We start from the raw sequence: 20,899 nt of genomic DNA, 5'->3' as shown, positions 1-20,899 counted from the left end.
GCCATTTTGTTGTTTATTGATGAAAATATTTCATTCTAGTACGGGACAGAGCCATAAGCTTACAAAACAATAATCTGTTCTAATTTTTTGTTTCGGATGACTCTAGCAGTCGAAATCACCTGCGCCAGGGACCTACCTTTTTTTTTATATGCATAATTTGGCATGCTATAAAGTGTATTAAACTACACAAGAATAAATTAAACAAAATATTTTCAAATAGTTTATGATGCTTATAAAAACATATTTAAGCGCAAAACTTATTTATTTGTGTTAGGCTGCAGAGGATCGGTTTTAACCAATGCTGTTTATCTCTTATTTCCATGGGTCCGATCCCTTAAACTCTATCTTTGGAACTTGTATCTAAAATTGCGTTCAATGCTTGAACAAGTTTTTAGGAACCACTTTAAAGGTTTGCTTAGTATGCGCATTTTAATCGATTTTATTTATTACGATTTTTTTTTTGAAAATATATTACTTGTTCTCGATTTTTTAATGTGGTTGTGCATATAAAATTCGTTCGATCTTATAAGCTAAAAATTTAAATGTCAACTAGGCAGAATGTGCTAGACATAGAACAAGTATTGTCAGTTTCATCCAATAATAAATAATATCAATCAATAGCAAGTTTATTGATTTCTGTTTACAAAATACTCAATTTTTACGTGTTAATATGCTTTTTACGGTGCTTTATCTTATATTCATTCTTTTTTTTATAATTAGTTTGATTTCCTTCATACTAATATTAAAAAAATTCAGACAAAAAGCATTAGTTTCAATCGGTTTTTTCAATAAAAAAAATGAAATGAGAAAGTTTATTCAAGCATCTGGTCCACTACCTTGGCCAATTGTGGGGAACTTGGACTTACTCGGTAGATTTTCAAAAAATCCATTCGAGGCTTTCAGTTCACTAACAAAACGATATGGAGACATCTATTCTCTAACTCTGGGTCACACGCGGTGTTTAGTGGTTAACAATATTGATTTAATAAAAGAGGTTTTAAATAAGAACGGAAGATACCTTGGTGGACGTCCGGATTTTATTCGATATCATAAATTATTTGGTGGAGATCGAAACAATTGTAAGTACATTTAATTTGTGTGTTCTTTAAAAAAATTATTTAAGATCATTGTGAAAATTTATTTTAAAAAATATATTGTACTTGATTTCCAAATAAAAATTAACATTTTCGAGCATTTATTTAAAATGTCGGGTAAGGCAATTAAATTTTATTTTATAGAAAATAAAGTTAACAAACTAATTCTTCTAATTATATTGTTAAACTTAACTACAAATGTAATTTAAAAAACTTAATTCAGTTCTTAAAGGAAGAAGATTTATTTCTAGTCATTGAGATTTTTCTATAAATATTATTTCTCCATTCGAAAAACAATAACAGTTCGGCTTGTGTCGAAAAGTTCGGCTTGTGACGAATAAAAACTATAGGGAAGATATAGTAAACATAGGATTATTATTATTATTGAGCCATTACAAACCTATCAGGTCAAAGCCTGAATATTCCTCCTCGCGTCCCTGTCAAGGCATTCATTCCCTGGTCTTGCCAATGCATCCGGGGTCTTCCTCTCCTCTGATCCTGACAATCGCCATTTTACGAGCGAACACCTTACGAGCGGGGCAATACCGTCTTCTTCCATACGGGCAATATGACCTTGCCACTTGAAGTCTTCGAGTCTTTATTCGACTGGCTGGTCATCATCACCATATAGCTTATCCAGCTCATAGATACACTTGGTGAAGATTGGACGAAAGATTTAGCGAAGAATTTTACTCGAACACTCCATGATCAGCTGCATGTGACTGTGCAACTGTCCAGCGTTAATCGCCGTATACAACTGCTGGAAGAATGAGCGTCTTGTAGAGTATAGTTTTTGTGTGTCGAGAGAGCTCTATTATTAAATTGCCTACTGAGCTCAAAGTAACACCTGTTGGCAAGTAGGATTATTAGGAAACAACATAGGATAATTAAGATTTATTTTCAAGGGTAGATGGCGGTTGTGGCTTGACTTGAAATTCTCTCTCCAGTTGGAGCCAGGCCTCCAACATCATCTTTAAAGGGATCCAACATCATCTTTGACGCGAAACGTAGCTTTTTAAACCCAAGAACCCTCTCATATCTGTAAACATTACGTTTGGCAGTTGTGACACATCCGATACATTTGTGAAATGCCTTCGTCACCGTTTACCTTCCCAATGACCCAATAATAGGATCCAATGATTGCTTAAAGATCGCGATGATACTTACAAGATTCAATAGATGGTTTAAATCTTGCAAAAAATGGCGAGTCTCTCAGAAAACAGTCATCGCAAAACCAATCTTGTCCAAGGAGAAGAATATGATGCAAGGAAGCCAGTCGACGAGATTTTCTTTTCGTTATAAAGAGACTTTATGTCACCCAAAGAATAGTTGGATTCCAGATTTGATGTGGCTACCCTGCACCCAGAAGAACCACTTGTGGCGAACTCGATGAGAAAACTGGAGCACATAAGCGAATATACGTCTGGTACCCTGGCCTCCGAATGAAAATGAAAAGAAGTGTGCCGCACCAATTATACGCTTTTCTCATCTCGTACCTGCAAAACCGATCGTTCCAGGTCTGAGTCAAGACCATAGGGGTTACGGAAAATCATTTACTGATAGACACCGCCGATATGCCCAATCTCGCGGAGAAAAATTTCCTGATGGCCACATCCGATGAAACAGCGTTTCTAGCTTCGGCCGGATCGCCCCAGGATTCATCTGACTGTAATCACCGCCAACTAATCATTCTCAACCCATCGATTTGCAGGCGGAGCATCGTGTTAAATCCTGCGAAGTCACCGAGAAGAGGGGATTGCCCGCAGGTCAGACCTATAATCTAATACCACCAGACCCCACTCCCAATTGGGAATAACTCTGGACAGGCGTCTTGGAGAGACTCCATCTACCGCACAAATGGAAACAAAAGGATGTAAAACAGCCCCAAAACTACTGGCTACTGGAAAAGCGCTCCAGATTAAAGCTGAGGATTAAGCTGCTAAGCGGATTAAAGCAATTTTTAAGACCATCTGGGCGTATGGGATCTAGATATGGCGCACAGCGAGCCCTACTAACCGCAGAATCGCCCAACTGGCGCAAGACAGGGCGCTCAGGATGCTGTTTGTGGCCCACCCATACCCCAAGAACATTGTCATTCACACCCAACTGAAAGTATCTTTGGTCAGCAGCGACGTCCTATGGTTTGCCAACAGGTATGTGGGCAGATTGGGACAGAATTGGGCTAAACCCCAACGCCACAAACCTTCTAGACAACTACAACACAACAAGAAGATTAAAGAGAACACACCTACTCGATCTCCGGTTAGAGGATGGAGCTGTTTAGGGTCCTGTTTAACTAAATTCAATTTCTTAGCATTTTAATGCTTCATAATCTAATTTATATACTTTTGTCCACTGTGAATACGGACAGATATTAAATTAAACATAAATGAAAGATTATCTTAATGCCTCTTAAATTGAGGCCCATAGTCCTTGTAAATTTGCCGCCATTATCAAACATTAAGAGTTTTCGGAAGTCACTCTTTTTCAGGGATATCAGGTAGCACTCCATAAAAGCTAAATGTTTCAATAGATTAATTGAAACTAGCAATGGGGACGGCTTGGCTCAGCCGAAAAAGGAGCGTGGGCACGGCAAACTAGACCGTGTACGGAAGTTGGAAAGGAAAGCGGTAGGAGTTGGCCGATCCTTGGGTGGTTGATTTTACTGACCCTAATAAATTAAGGGCTAGATGTTGTGGTCCTTCGTTTATACCCTTCCCTTCCCTTCCATGTAGACTTTACACTACCCATATTCAACAACTATGTTATTAGCATAAAAGAATTTATCTCATGTTCATTATAGATAGTTAAAGATAGTCAAAAATAGCTTTAGTACAAAGTCCCAAAAAAAATACAACTTAAGCTATTACTTAAAAGGAATTGTAAAATATGTCACGGATTTCCCATTGTAATCAAGTTAAACAATTAATCTCGGTGGTTTACTCGCTCAGCTTTGCCGACTCTGCATCGATTTTTGGGCCCAAAAGGATGAGGTGATTTTCGCTGTTATTTATTAAAAAAGAGAAGGGATACAGCTAGAAAATACCTGAATGATCTCTCTTTCGAGACTAAGTTGGTTTGCTTATGAAACTAAACTTAAGCTAAGTTCCTATGCTAAATATTCCATACTCCTTAGAGTTTACATATGTGCGATATTAAGAAAATTAAGAATTTATAATATTAAAATAAGGGAAAATTATACGTAATTTTAATTAGAGGGGAGTCGATGCAAATTTGGCGCAGCTATCGAGGTTTGCCGTGGAAGTGTTTGCGTAATTCAATACTGCCGAAAGTGTTCACACACACATGCTCGCAGGCAAGGGTATTGTTTTCTCACTGAATATCACTGATGTAACTATGTACTATGTATTTTAGGGCTGCTGGTTACGTCACACAATCGGCGGTCCAGGAGAATATCAAAGTTGGGTACGAAGTCAAATTACGAAGTACTACGGGAGTCCAATTGACTCCATGGCGGTTGATAGGGCGGTTCTAATGCTTCAACCTTGTCCTACTCCGATCCGAGGCAAAACTCCAAAAGGAAAGCCTATCAGGATGCACCTGGCCAGAATCGACGTAATGCTGTGCCACCTGACAAGGGATTGGTCATGTTGGATATTGGCACTATTAATATATTCTCTCACCTTATAAATTTTGTCCCTCAACACGATCACAATGACATTAAAATGACAATGACATTTAAAATAATGTTTATTTCAGGCCGAATTGCACAAGGGTTTTTCTATATGTCTGTATGGGGTTTTCCTTCTTTATGCACTACACGTGTCTAAGCAGAATTTTCCTTCCCTTTTAAAATATGATGACGGATACTTCTTTGCTCGGCCAAAGATAAGAAGGAAATAGATGATCAGAACGAGCTAAGAGCCATTCCCATGCTTTCGTAAAGCTCCCTATCTAACGGAGGAATCAACTTGGAATAAGGGGCACACTTCATACCTGGAGAAGGGCAAAACGGTCACAGGGCTGTACTATACAGAATTATTCAGCCGAATACGGCTCCATTAGGCGACGAAAAATGTTATCTTCCATCATGACAATGCACCGGCTCACACTTCCGCACTCGCCACGACCAAATTGGTCGAATTGGGCTACGAACTGCTACACCATCCTCCATATTCTCCAGATTTGGCCCCATGTGACTTTTGTTGTTTCCACCACAGAGGCAAGAGAGGCCTATTTTGCAGACCTCAAGAAAACGTATTTTCAGACGGGTAAAACAGGTTGGAGCATCGCTGGGTCAAGTGTATTGAGCTAAAAGGAGATTATGTTGAGAAATAAATTGCCACTTTTCCAAATTTTATTTGTTAGGTTAAGTACTTTTCAGACTATACTCGTGTGTATACCAAATAACCAGGGCAACACAGATCGACGCGTCGTCATTTCTTATGTATTAGTCCTATTCCCCTAAATTTTCTGTATACGCATGGCGCCGCGTCGTATTTAGATATGAGTCAGTTATTCTTTAGCAGTGAAACCATGAACACGCAGCTGTCTTACACACCACTAAAATAACCTATTTTGACAAAGAAACAATAACGCGTTTCCTTTCTCATCACGGTCTTATTCGCATTTCTTTTATTACTAGTAGGTAGGCTGTGCTACAGTAGTAGCACATAGTGCTACAGGTCGGCATGACGTTCAACTTTAGCAATATCTTATATATCATTCTCTGCTGGTCCTGACAATGTTCCTAGCTGTGTTCTAAGGTACTGTTCTGATATCCTTTGCTATCCTCTCACTATCTTATTCAACTTATCCTTGGAGCTGGCATGTCTTCCCAAGAGATGGAATGAATCTTTTATTATTCCGCTTCATAAAAAAGGCTCTAAAACACTTATTGAGAACTACCGGGGGATTGCTAAGCTATCTGCGATTCCCAAACTGCTTGAGAAACTGGTTACTTTCCAACTGCAACATTTTTGTAAAAGCATTATTTCCACTTCACAGCATGGTTTTGTCAAGCATCGCTCTACCACAACTAACCTTCTTAAATTCACTTCGTTTATCCACAGAGGTTTTCTGAGCCGCATGCAAACTGATGTGGTGTACACTGACTTTAGTAAAGCGTTTGACTCTGTGAACCACCATCTCCTCCTTCATAAGCTGTGTCTTTTGGGGTTTTCTCCACATATAGTACAGTGGTTAACCTCTTATCTATCGAACCGCACGCAGCGTGTTTTATTTAAAAACAGTTCATCACAGATTATAAATGTTTCATCTGGTGTCCCACAAGGTAGTCACTTTGGACCTCTTCTGTTTGTTCTTTTTGTCAACGATTTACCTAGTGTTGTAAACTATGCTACTACATTTATGTATGCTGATGATGTCAAGTTATGTCTTTCTTTCTCAGACCATTTCCTTCATAGACACCTGCAACTAGACCTTAACGAAGTCTTCTTGTGGTGCTCAAACAATCTCCTTTTGCTTAACTGCTCTAAGTGTAAGGTTATGACGTTCAATCGCAGTGTGCCTCACATCGTTTCGTACTCTCTTGGGAATAACGTCTTAGATCGTGTTTTCCTAATTATCGATCTTGGAGTAATTTTTGACAATAAGTTGTCCTTCAACGACCACATATTACTAACAGTCAATAAAGCCAGAGGCGTGCTTGCTTTTATCAAACGTTGGTCTAAAGAATTTGATGATCCTTTCACAACTAAAACTCTATACGTAACGTTGGTTCGTCCTATCTTGGAATACTGTTCTAGCGTTTGGAGTCCGCAATACCTTGTTCACCAAAGGAGGATTGAATCAGTCCAAAAGCAGTTTCTGCTATTTGCGTTAAAAAGCTTAAACTGGGATACTGCCACTTCCCTCCCATCGTATAATTACCGGTTAAAACTACTAAACCTACCTCCTTTAAAAGAGCGCCGTACTTGTGCTGGGGTTATGCTACTTCATGTGCTTATTCTTGGACAGGTTGACTCACAAGTACTTCTTGAAAAATTAATGTTTTCTGTGCCTAATAGAGTAACTTGATCCTTCCGACCCCTTTGGTTACCGATTTCTAGGTCTAATTTTGCGGAACACGATCCATTCCGCGTTATTTGTAAAAACTATAACTCATTGTCCCATTTATTGTCCCCTGAACTATCCCTAGATGTAATTAAATCCAAAATTATGGAATATCTTTTAACTTAATTTATCCTTACTCTTATCCTTATCCTTACTCTTAGTTATAATATTATAGAAATAACAGATCATTGTTAATGAATAAATAAATGTGTAATATTTAACAGCTCTCCTTCCATAGTGTGATTAGTGGCCAATTCGATTATTATATATTTTTTTGATTGTGGCTCTTTTTTCACAAAGTTTATTATATACATATTATAGTAATTATTTATAAATATAACACCTAAAGTTAATACAAATTAAAACTCAAATTATAGATTCTACAGTACAACAAAATATAAAAGGAAAGCTAACTTTTGGGCGGAGCCGAAGTTGATGTACCCTTGCAGCTAAGATCGGATATGTATCGCAAATATCGGTTGCGATTGGCCTATCCTTATGATAATTTCATAATAAAACCATTTTATTAGAAAAAAAAATTTATAAAAAGGCCCAATCTTCTATATTCCAAAATACAAAAGTTTGTATTTTTACTAAACACCAAAATGCTTAAAGAGATTCATGGTCGCAGGTGCTTCTTACCTAAGCTGTGCGAGATCAGTGGATCCGAATCAAGACACCATCCTTTGCTGCATAAAGGCAGTGCGAATCCTAACATCGTCTATTCATATCGAAGTAATACATCTAGAGGAGAATATTTTTTTCTTATCAAACCGATAAAAATATACACTGTCATTTCCTATATTGACACATTTGCATTTATAAATGAAGGCTCATCGGTCACACTTATCGAAGAACAAGCCTGTTTCCTTTAACATAAAAAAAAAGAAAAACAAGAGAGGAAAGCTAAAATTTGGTAGGTCAGATTAACTGACCAAAAATATAATCTGTACTAAGTTCAAGCTTTCTATCTTCAAAAACACGAAAGTTGGGTCATTTCCGATCAATCAATTATATGGCAGCTATAGGATATAGTCGGCCGATCCTTAAGAAATTTGGCACGTCGTATTGTTTTGCAAAAATAGCTTTCATGTCAAATTTGAACTCTCTAACTCTAAAAACACCAAAGTTATACCATTTCCGATCAATCAATTATATGGCAGCTATAAGATATAGTCGACCGATCCCGGTCGTTCCGACTTATATACTGCAAAGGAAAGAAAAGTGTGTGGAAAGTTTCAAGTCGATTGCTTTAAAACTGAGAGACTAGTTCGCGTAGAAACAGACAGACGGACAGACGGACATGCTCATATCAACTCAGGAGGTGATCCTGATCAAGAATATATATACTTTATAGGGTCGGAGATGTCTCCTTCACTGCGTTGCACACTTTTGGACAAAATTATAATAGCCTCTGCAAGGGTATAAAAAGGTAAACAGACCCCATCGAATCCAAGTGCAGACTTGGCTGGGGAGGGCAAGCATCCGGAAAAGGCCAAGAAAACACTTTTCTAAGGAAAGCTTTAACGTAGAATCCGTCATTCCAAGGACTCTTCGCTCTTACTTAAGAGACTAAATTGCCTGAGAGCTGGTACCTACCAATTTTCATAGCTCATAACCGAAGAACAAAACGAAGCAAGATTCGACTGTTTCGGAATGCCTTATGTCTTATGGTGCTTTCTTAAACAACTTCATGCTTACTGGTCTGAATCTTCTACATCCACTGTCAGAGAGCAGAGATGTTCCACCAGATAAGAATAAATGAAAATTGACATCCATGCACAGCGTATTCTAGGGATTGACTAGCGAAAAAAAAAGCTCCAATGTGTTTGTAATGTGCGCAAGGAATATCTTGCGCACCTTGTATAGCTCATTACGTCCGGGATATAAATTCGGTAGACTATATGATTCGGATGCAAGAGCCTACAAAGCCATCGTTATGTCGTCGGTTATATAGACACCCTGAATGAAGACGAAGAAGCAATTTAGTTCTCAAGCCGGTCAAACAAATACATTTAGCTGGCGGTTCCACATCCACAAAGGGCTTAGGAGTCGCTAAAAAATTCTTGGGTGTGTTATGGGATCCGGCAACTGATATACTAAAGTATGTTTTCAAATGTGTAACACTATTTAACACTAATTTTCCTCATGGTCCGGAAACCCACATGAGGTGGATGTCATGCTGCCCCGCATCTATTTCAGAGATTCCTGACTGTCGTTTACTATCCTAGAGTTAGATGAGAACCGTTCAAAAGCCCTGCGTGCTGCTTGAATTTCTGAGAAGGTACAAATCGTTTCTTAAGTGCCAGGAAGCGCTGGGGATTCAGGATAGTAATCAGGGCTTTGAAGGACCCCATTTAGACACAAAACGCTCGCAGTCAAAACCACCTCCCACCTGGCCATTCAGCTTTAAGCCATCCGTGTATATATGGAGGGAATCCGCTGGTTCCAGGATTAGTACATATCATTCTTTCGTAGATGGGATGGAGACCTGATAGTTTCAGTTAGTATGCTCGACGGGTATAAAGTAGTCCGTACCCTCCATAGGCGTGAACGGTATAAGTCCAACTTGGTATGACTATAATAAGTCTTTTTCCATAAGCCCGACTTTCGTTATATAAATTCTGATAGCATAGCTACCTTAACCCCCATTATCGCAATAGGCAGTAGGTCGACGATTTAGTCTAGGGCATCAGTTGCTACGAAGGCTACCTGTTTATCGTTACGTTCCAAAGTAGGAGAAAAGTACACCACCTGGCGGAGTGTCTTTCCAAACGAATCTTTGAATAGACTCTCCTCCTAGTGACGCCATCCGTGTCACAGTTTACACACGGTTTACACTGGACAACAGTCTAGTTTAACAGGACCTGGGATAGAAAAACACTTTTATAAAATGCACGGATTGATCGTCTACCCCTAGTCCCGCTAGCGCTTTGGTTATTGAACATGGCAGGATGTTGTTAAGAGCACTTTCAATGTCTAGAAAAGTAATAGGCGCATATTTCATGTCACTAAGTTCTATTTCGACGCACATAGTGATCTCGTGGAGGGCCGTCTCTCTAAAGAGTAGTTTTTAAAAAACGTATCCGATGCACATCCGACATATTGACTTCGACACGTTCTGATCTGTTGGGGCAAGAATGATTGATGAAAATTGATCAGTCACTGAAAAGCTTGCAACTGCATTCCTCTTTTAGAAGTGGAGCTTCATGCGTAGCTCTAACTTTGACGGCATAATGTCTAACATTAAAAGTATCAACTTGAGTCCCAGAAATTTGATTTGTTTTAAGTTATTTTAGTAAAATGTATTAATTTTAACTAGGTTTATAAAGGCCAAACATGCTTCTGCCGCTTCATATACCCATTTACGCTTAAGCTAAGACTCATTTTGGGCTACCCCAAGAGGTATGTCGGCGGATGCTGATATACTTGTATAATGTATATTAGAGAATTACAGCTTATACAAAAATGTTTTTTTCGGGCGGCTTCCACTGCAAACCACCTTTCCTCCAACCAATTTTTCCAATCAATTTTTCCTCCAGAAAATTTTTTTGTACAAATTTGATGTGATCTAAAAGTACTCTATTTTGATGGTTTTAAACAAATGATGCATACTTAAGTATCGAACGAGCCAAAGATATATATAAAGTTTTAGTTAACTTGTGCTCATTAAATCAATTTATTAGGCTTGAGGTCATTTTCTAAACCAGTAGGGCCGGCACGGCCCTATCCCGAGGTCATAGGAAATTTCTCTGCCCAAGCTCTGCCACACACACACAGTATAAATGTGTGAAACGTCATGCAGCCTACTTTCTGCTATTTGTTACTAATACTAATGCGTTAAAATCATATCAATGTATTGGGGTGCCGACCACTGTTCTAAACACATTTTTTAAAGAGTATTCAAACCATTTTGAAGTCTAGATTCGGCACTAGTGAATTCATACTAAAGACAAAGCTTAATTGTTTGGTCATTGAGAGTTTTCAATGCCGGGAAATGAAAAGCGAAATTTAATTATTTTACGTTATATTTTAATTATACTGCAGGCAGATGAAACTGGGATCAACCATTGTGATCATCCAGTTTATGGTGCTAAGTAGTGACTATTAATATGGACAGAGAGTGCTGCTCGACTAGACATACGCGAAGCTAAAGCTGTCGATAGCGGAGAGGGCGGCCCGACATAGTGATTGCGAAGATAAAGCTCTCTTAAAATAGGCCCGTTGAAGTCGAGCGGCCGAGAAAGAGTCGGCTTGCGACCAACTAAGGCGATATATCCATACCTTAGCTTAATAAATAAACTATAACTAATTTAGCGGCTGCTGCTTGACCCGACACTTACTATTAAGCTAATATTGGTATCAGCACACATAATACCAGGAAGATCAGTTGGGAAACCCAAAAGACTTAGTTACTAAAAAGGGAAAAATTGATTAACAGATTCAAATGCCTTACTAAAATCTGTTAATGGCATCTGTTTGTCCGGAATCCATCCATGACAAAAGATTTTTTATCCCCCAAAAAAATGGTGGTAGAGGTGTGGCGCTTCATGAAATGAAGAAATTATTGAGATGTAAAGTAAAAAAAATAATTTCTTGCAAATGTGAAGAAGTTCGTTTTTCAGAAAGCTTTTGAATTTCTGACAAGTTAGAAATGTCTCTATAATTGGCAGTGTATGATTGTTCCGTTGTTTATGCAGAAAATAGTTTAAGATTCCTTCCAAATGAGAAGTTTCCAGAGACCTGGTTAACAAATGGTTTAACCCTTAAGAGGAACCGATAACAAACCACTTTTAGAAAAAGATGGTCAAAAAGTAAGATTGGCTCTTATATGTGTAATGCTGATTCGGATTGGTGGAAGGTAAGCAGCGGAGGAAAATATACATGTTTACGTTAAATGTTTACATAGTTATAAGACTGGTTCGGATCATGAGTAAACGGAATCCGGCAGCGGTCTTAATTGACTCTTATGCATGGTCTTAATTGAACAGAACAATTTTAATTTCATATTAAGATCAAAGGTAACAAAAATATCAAGAACAAATATACCTTGAACTACTGTACCAAATAAAAACAAAGCGAGAACTTTGCAACGGAAACTGCGGAAATAAAGATAAGAATCTCTATTGCACAAGAAAAAAGGGTCACAACACAAAAAGAGGGAAGATGGAGAGCCGAGCGATATTTGTAAGGAAATTAAAAACTTATTAATTTGCCTCCAAATATACCACAGCACACGCGAAGCGATATGGTTTTTTTTTTAATTATGTGAATATCCATATATCCATATCCAATAACTAGCTAAGATTTTGGAGAAATATTCCACAGTAGCGAAAGTTTCCTATGCTGTTTACTGTATTTTACTTTTGCATTTAGGAGTGCAGCGACACCAGTCGGGGAGCTTTTTCACCGGTCCCAGAACATATATGCCAATATAATTAAAGAACTATATTGGACGTGGTGAAAGACCGGGGAAAGGCAGCAGTATCTTTTGTCCTGTCCCAAAACATAAATTCCAATATAATTCAAAACCGATATTGGTCATCCGAACCGATACAGATGACACGGATATTTGGCACTATAATAGGTTTATAGTGTCAATTTCAATATAGGTTTTTGAAAAACTTTAAGAACTGGGCATGCATTTTTGTATCTATGAATGTATGTTTTAAATATCCCTTTGTAGCTACGGGAGATAAAGACGGGGAAGACGAGACATAAAATATGGAATCGTCCATGCCTAAGCTAAATGATGATATTTTATCGGGTGCTCTCCCAAATTAGGGATCCGATATTACCCGGCTCGTTCGGTAGGTAGTTCGTTGTAAAATTTGTTGAAGGGTTCGTTCTAAAGTTGTTTGTGAATCTCCTGAACCGCAATATACACAATATAAGGGGTATAAGGGGAAAAGGGGTAGAATAAACGAAAACCTCACTGAGTCTTCTTTATCCTATCTTTATCCAACCAAGCAAGGCTTATCCAACCTGAGGCTAAATTTATCCAACCAAGCAAGGACTTTCTATTTTGCTGATTAGATACTGAAGATCCCGTATAACCAGAGGAAGGAATTTTACACTATGAATCAAAATGGGAGCAAATGAGAGAAAAATTTGAGAGTGTTCATATTGTCAGTGTGCCGGCAGCGCTGCGGCAGAATTTCCTACCATATACTCGCGTGCTATGTAAAATGAGAGTTTGCCCACCACTGATCTAGAGTGAAACGGAGGAAATGGGATAAATGGAATAAGGGAATGTGTTACATGGTTGCTATACATTTTGATGTTTAAATTTGAATGTTGTGGAAGTTTTACTGTTGTTTAATGTCTAACATGTGCTAATCGATGTGAGCCAGACCCATGCCAATAGGCGGCCCATAGGACCCGAAATTAAAATTTTTTAAGATTTACAAGTTTACAAGAACAGCGATCATCTTAAAAATGCCACAGCATTTGCAATACGACAATATTTCCTTTCGAAAATTTTTTCTTAACTGTTTTCACTATTTATAGGAAAATAGCTTAAAAAATTGTAGTCTTAGAAGAATTTGAAGTCGTCAAAATATAGTACTTTCCTTTATTATTTTACTTACTTTTTTCAGCTCTTGCTCTATGCGATTGGTCACAGTTACAACAAAGGAGGAGAAACTTAGCTCGTCGTCACTGTTCCCCTCGGGAATCATCTTCATACTTTTCAAAAATGTCTGAAATTGGATGTACAGAGATCGATAACTTGATTAAACAATTAAAAATAATATCATTTGAAAAATCATACGATATAAAACACCTAATTCTCAAAGCGAGCGCCAATATGTTTTGCCAATATATGTGTTCAACTCGGTTTAATTACAAAGATAAAGAGTTTCAAAAAATAGTTGAATACTTTGATGAAATATTTTGGGAAATTAACCAGGGATATTCACTCGATTTCTTGCCATGGCTTAAACCTTTTTATAGTTGTCACACAAAGAAGATTATGCATTGGTCTACAACAATAAGAAAATTTATTTTGGATAGAATTATCAACCAAAGGGAGAAAAGGGTGGATTTAGATGAACCTGATAAAGACTTTATTGATTCTTTGCTTAAGAGTTTAAAGCAGGATAAGGATGTATCCCGAAACACTATAATTTTTATGCTGGAAGATTTTATTGGTGGACACTCAGCTGTCGGAAACTTAGTTATGTTAGCTCTGTCATATATAGCAAAGAATCCTATGATTGGTGAAAAAATTGAGAAAGAGGTTTACAATATATCACAAAAGGGATCCCGAAGAATCAGCCTTTTAGATATGAAAACAATGCCATACACCATGGCGACTATTTTGGAAGTACTTCGCTGCTCTTCTTCTCCTATAGTTCCACATGTAGCAATGGAAGACACAGTAGTTGCAGGTTTTGGGGTAACAAAAGGAACTATTATATTTATAAATAACTATACGTTAAATATGAGCGATAAATACTGGCTAAATCCAGAAAAGTTTGAACCTGAACGATTTTTGGAAGAATACACCCACTCTTTGAAAACAAATAAAAATAGACGAAGTTCAAATGGCTCAGACTCTGGTATTGAGTTCGAAAGTGATAGAGGAATTGGCAATAAAAAAATAATTAATCAAAACGTTTCAAAAAAAAATGGTAAACAGTCAACAAAAATTAAATTATATAAGCTAAAAAAAAATGTGACTCATTTCCTTCCCTTTAGTATAGGTAAGCGCACGTGTATTGGACAAAATTTGGTAAAAGGTTTTGGATTTATTTTATTAGCAAACATATTGCAAAATTTTTATGTAACAAGTATAGATTTATCAAAAGTAATTGTCCATAAAGCATCTGTGGCCTTACCGGCAAAATGTTTTGAGTTAGTATTGTGTCCCAGAGTAGAACCTTTTAAAAAAGTAACTTAAGTTATGAAAATGTACCTACATTAAACAAAAGAATTCTTACAAATATTAATTTGTTTGGTTTACTCAAAAATAAACCATTTAATTTTTAAGCGCCTTTTCGACTTATTAGATTAACGATTAAATAAAATAATATAGTAGATGGCTGGAACACATGCTTTTTCTTTAACAAATTTTACATCTTCTATATAAGTTAACTGAAGTTAACGGAGCAGCGGCAATGTCCTGTTATTTAAGAGCTCGCTCTGGCCAAACTGCTGACACAGCGTCTGACCGGATGCCCATACATAGTGGCGAGCACTGCATATTTGCGTGGCCGCTATGAAATACATTTTGTTGGCTTTAAGTTTCAGTTTGTATCAGAACGTCACTCAATAAAGAGGACTTGGTTTCAATACTCCGGCATAGCCGTTAAAGAGTAAATTCATTTTATTGAATTGGTCACCGCGCCTCAAGGGCCGTGATTATGGAGCAAGTGCTACCACCGTAATTCCTGCCATAGAAGGAATTTCCCTCGGCAACCGCCAGGGACCCAAACATCGCTTACTATCTACGAGGAGAAGCAACCCCCTCGGCAACCGCCAGGGACGACTACACCATCATCTCTCTAGCTTTTCCGACACCACTGGCTGCAGCGAGGGATAACCGATTATAAAATAATATACCACACCATATTATAATTTACTGGCGCCCAACGAAAACATCATGTAAGTGAGCTTTTTTATCCACATAAATACCCTTTACGTCTGCATCATAAATTTCATTCAATAAAAAAAAAGTGAAATATCGCTCCTTACACTGACAGCAAAAAAAAAAGAAAAGAAAAAACTGCAGCCCCATAAACCTTTTCAGTTTAAAAAATTCCCATTAATTGGGCGGAATAAAAATTCTTAACCAAGGAGAAAAAACCGCTGTCAAAAAATTTAAATTTCGATCCGAAATAATTCATATAATTCTTGGTTACACAAGAATTCTTGGTAATAGCTGCGCTGTCTTGGTTATTTATTTTTCTTTTCCGTTATTTTTCCCCACTCCATTTTCGAGAACACGATACGGCCGCACATGCAGTGTGTGGCACTTTGTTGTTTTTATTTTTTCTTGTTTGTCATAAGCGGAGGCTCAGTCCCCGCGCCCCCCACCTTGTCACTACTTTGGCAAGGCAACAGCGCAGTTCGACAAGCTCGCACACATAACTGAAGCGGCGGCTCAGACCTCTATAGGCATGCAATTCGAGCATGCATTATTTCTTTTGGGCGATGTTATGGCTACAGCTCCACATGAGCAATCTCTATCCCCAGTAAAGGAGTACAAGGCAACTCTCTAGTGATTCTGAGTCCGAGACCGAAGGGCCGGCCAGATTTTCCACCCCAAAAAGCGCTAACGCTAGCGCTCCCAAACTCGCGAACATGGCTTTCAACATGAAACAAATGACGGCCACCATACAGGCAGCCGTTCAACGTGCTGTTCAAGAAGCCAATATTGAAAACCAGCGTAGGGAAAACGAAATGCGCCTGGCTTTTCAAGAAGCCAACACTGAAAGCCAGCGTAGACAAAATGAGCAGCGTCTAGCTATACAGAAACTGAACGGCCGACTCAATGAGGTACAAATCGCTCGCGCCCAAGCGGAAAGCCTGAAAGCCAGCGTAGACAAAATGAGCAGCGTCTAGCTATACAGAAACTGAACGGCCGACTCAATGAGGTACAAATCGCTCGCGCCCAAGCGGAAACCCGTTTATATGTTAAGGTTTATGAGCCAATAGAAATAAGGGATAATGTCAAATGTGACGAGCCCCTAAATGCCGTTTAGTGCCTGCCCGAATTTACGGGATCAAAGGACGCATACGTCTCCTGGCGGCAAGCGGTAGTAGCCGCATATTATGCTCCGAAAAGTACGAAAGGTACTCCTTCAAAGATTCATTTGCGAAGGGTCAGGAAGACAGGGATAGGAAACAGTATCCGAAGCCGCAAGAACGCCAATAGGCTTCTGCGCATGCAAATTCCCAGATAATAACGGGCAAAAGTTAATACTACACCAACCAACACAAGGTGCAAGTACACTCTGCTCCATGCAGTGCAGACACCCCGAACCCATGGACATTGACCCATCGCTGTCCAAGATGCTTAATCCATCTTAGGCCTCGTCATACCGAAACCGAGAGCCAGCCGTGCCCGACCGATTGGGCTTACACAACAGGCAGAGGGTTCACCACGTCGTGCAGAGCGCAGGCGAAACCGGGGAGAAATACAGCGGCGCAGCTTCAACCGCCCATCAGGAAATTGATTACGACGCCATTCAAGAATATGATTCGGACGTCATTCATTTTTTTAAGGAAAACCCCTGCTACACGTCGGCCAACGACAATAGGCCAGCCGACGCGGTTAAAACGGAATCGAAAGACCCGCAATACGCGATACAGAATACTATTAAACACGCCCAAGATAAGTTCCTGGACAGGGAAAACGCCTCCCTGCAAAAAAGGGTCTTCGAGGTTGGCGAAAAAGCCCTAGTGAAGTCCAACAGAAGCCTAGGAAATAAACTCTCACTGTTATGTGAAGAAAAAACCGTTGAAGCGGACATGGGGACCACAGTCTTCATTAAGAGGGGGGTGGTCCACAAAGACAACCTTAGGTAGGCCGGGCGTAACTATATTTTCTATTACTGTCCTTTTTCCTAGCCACTTGGCATAAGTCTTGCTTCCATTATTATTTTAATCACGCTTTGGTGGTGGGCTACCCAAACTCAACAAAATTTACAGCACATCCAAATTATAAATGCAAACAATAGGCAAGTCAATATTAACAGTAAAATACAAATTCAAATTAATAAAATTTTCGCTGCCGTCAACCAACTTCTGAGGTCAGCTAAAAAGCCCCAAGTTGATACAGGGCACCTAGTCGAGATGCTTTTAACTTGAAATAGGATGATAGCAATGGAGCTGCAGGGTTTAATGCTGGCAGTACTACTTGCCAAAGTTAATGTTGTCAGCCCTAGCATCCTAGATCATGCAGACCTAGAAGGTGTGTGGATGGAAGAGCCCACCGAGACCGCGATTAGAGATATTTTGTCCGGACCATACGGACGGTTAAAATTTTACAGTCCGATAACATCTTACATTTTATCATTAAGTTTCCGAAAATAATGTCGGCCTGCAGCAAGATCACCGTTTTCCCGGTGTCACATCACGACATTATACTCAGGCTGGAAGACAACGTCATTGCCGAATGCGACGGTGACATCCACACCGTGGAAAAGTGCTCCCTGACATCAGGAGCTAAATTTTGCCGGCTGTCTCGCAGAAGATCATGCGCCGAAGAGCTTCACGTTGGAGGCACGGCGTATTGCGCGATCCAATAAAGCGATTTACACCCCATCACTTACGTTGATGAAGGAATAGTAATTGTAAATGATCGCTCGGCTCACGTGTTTGTGGACAATGGCACCTGTGTCCATAAAAAAGGCACATATCTCGTCACCTTTGAAAGGAGTGCCATTGTCAATGAAACCCGATGGGTCAATCATGACACAACCCGGAAGAGGGCTCCAGGAGTGGCCAGCTCACCCTCCATTAACGTTACTATGGAACGTAATGGAACGCCTTACCTTAGTCTCCCTTACCTTCACCGGTTGAGTGAACGTAACCTGAAACATATTATGGAGTTCGGGGAGAAGATTAACCACCATCAGTTACATCAGATGCTGTTCATAGCGGGAGCAACATGCTGCGCTTTAATTTGCATCGGCTTGACCTATCGATGAGTCCCCGAAGAACCGCGGCCCAACTAAAGGAGATGATTGCCCAAATAGGGTCGGCCAAGGGCGGCCTCATTCTTCTTCATAACTGAAGTTAACGGAGCAGCGGCAATGTCCGGTTATTTAAGAGCTCGCTCTGGCCAAACTGCTGACACAGCTTCTGGCCGGATGCGCATACATAGAAATACATTTTGTTGGCTTTAAGTTTCAGTTTGTATCAGAACGTAACTCAATAAAGAGGACTTGGTTTCAATACTCCGGCACAGCCGTTAAATAGTAAATTCATTTTTAATTCATTCAGCTCGGAGCAGAGCAGAGCATTCCATTTTCATTTTTCTGCTACGGCTCTGCTTCCGCTGCTACGGAGTAGTAAATGCAAACCCTGTTTTTTGGTAACTATTGGTGTCTTCTCAGAAACCAATACAAGAAACCAACAATGCCAGCAACCAGACATACAAACTTAAGCCGCAGAACTCGAAATACGGCAAAGATATATAAGAGCAAATCTATCTGATGAGCAACGCAAAGCGCGAAATGAACTTCAACGGAATCGAAATCAACATAGAAATGTTGGGTTTAATCCCCACAGAGCTGCATTCAGTTATAATGTGGCAATTGATTACAGTTCAGAGAAAATTGTTGCTATTGGACTAATGAATATTGTGTGTCCACATTGCAATGCATTGGACTTCAAAAAAGAAGTTCCTGGATTGTGTTGCGCCAGCGGCCAAGTCAAATTGATGCCATTGGTACCACCACCAGAGCCACTACATTCATTGGTTTCCGGAAATGGGCCAGATTCTAATCATTTTTTGACTCATATTTAGCAGTACAATAATTGCTTTCAAATGACGTCATTTGGCACAACAAAAGTAATTCGAGACCATTTTTGACCTCCTTTCAAGGTAAGTAAGTATAGTGGCAAACAATTTGCTATATATTACATAATTATATTCTTGCAGATTCAGGGTCAAATATATCATAGAACAGGTTCCTTATTGCCAATGCCTGATGAAAACTATAAATTTTTGCAATTCAACAAGAGAAGTCGATCAGCGTTGTGCACACAACAACTCAGTGAAAAGATCCATTGTGGAACAACATTAAACATTTTTCCATCAACACAATGAATAGTTGCATTATTCACAACTGCATTAGACCGCATGCCATCAGATAATCAGCCGCCTGCAAGAAAACATGCTGGACGTTTTAATGCGCCAACAATTGCTATTGTCGTCGTAAGAGAAAATTTAGAAAACGAGGCATTGTTTTACATCGGCGGAACTATCAACTTCAGCGTGTGTCTGAAACACATCGATCATATGATGCCTTACGATATCCTATCCTATTTTGACAGGGTGAAGATGGCTATCATTTTTCAATTAAGATGATAAATCCAGTTACAGGTAAATTAACAATATATGTTTACTACATTAAAATATATGTTTACTTACTTAAAATTTATATTATTAACACAAAAAATTTTTTACATGTGCTGAAACGAACAAAAAAGTCAGTTCAATGAATTATTATTCATACAGGCTGATGGTTCGGCAAAATGAGGACAATCACATCTTAAAGTGTCAGCGTCTATTTCACCAATATTCTGTGGATATGTATGTGAAAGTTTAAACTGAACGATTGACATTTATCAGGTTGAACCAGGGAAAACTCCGTTCCGAGGAATACATTCATCTTCGGTATGCCATTAATGCTGATGGAAACGCACAGAATGTTGGCAGAACAACTATTCTCCCAGCAAAATACGTCGAAAGTCCGCGATACATGCGTGAATATGCGCAAGATGCGATGTCCTATATACGACATTATGGCACACCAGATTCATCTTCAGATGTGTCTTAGAACATTAAATGCAAATTTGCAAATGAACGAAAAAATTTACAATGAAACATGAATTTTAATTGAGGACATATGCTTGATGCTTACCAACAAAGTATTAACACAAATAGCAATCGTCTAATGCACGACTCATTTGATCAAGAATTGAGACGCGAAGCCCAATACGATTCCGAAACATTAAGAGAAATGGTTGATAGAACAGTTCCCCTTTTAAATCAACAACAAAATACGCCTACGGTACGTTCATGAAAGTAGTGA

General features: G+C 39.0%; 1 protein-coding gene and 1 long non-coding RNA gene across 3 annotated transcripts; one reads left to right on the top strand and one right to left on the bottom strand.

Moving 5' to 3' along the window:
• Positions 1-534: 534 nt before the first annotated feature.
• On the top strand, positions 535-15,181 carry spok (spookier). Its single transcript, XM_043211912.2, has 2 exons — positions 535-1,079; positions 13,730-15,181. The coding sequence occupies exons 1-2, from the start codon at positions 671-673 to the stop codon at positions 15,031-15,033; spliced, it is 1,713 nt and encodes a 570-aa protein (XP_043067847.1). The 5' UTR covers positions 535-670; the 3' UTR covers positions 15,034-15,181.
• LOC138926283 (uncharacterized) lies at positions 4,803-14,298 on the bottom strand. 2 transcript variants are annotated; one of them, XR_011442752.1, is made up of 4 exons: positions 14,186-14,298; positions 13,915-14,113; positions 13,721-13,831; positions 4,803-5,366 (listed from the first exon to the last, which is right to left on the bottom strand). It is a non-coding gene; the product is annotated as an uncharacterized lncRNA (long non-coding RNA). The 2 variants fall into 2 exon arrangements; XR_011442751.1 differs by having other exon boundaries at positions 4,805-5,366; positions 13,903-14,113.
• Positions 15,182-20,899: the final 5,718 nt, after the last annotated feature.

The sequence above is a fragment of the Drosophila bipectinata genome, chromosome 3L (assembly GCF_030179905.1).
Source record: "Drosophila bipectinata strain 14024-0381.07 chromosome 3L, DbipHiC1v2, whole genome shotgun sequence".
NCBI classification, from domain to species: Eukaryota; Metazoa; Arthropoda; class Insecta; order Diptera; family Drosophilidae; genus Drosophila; species Drosophila bipectinata.
This window is presented reverse-complemented; position numbering and strand designations above follow the sequence as displayed.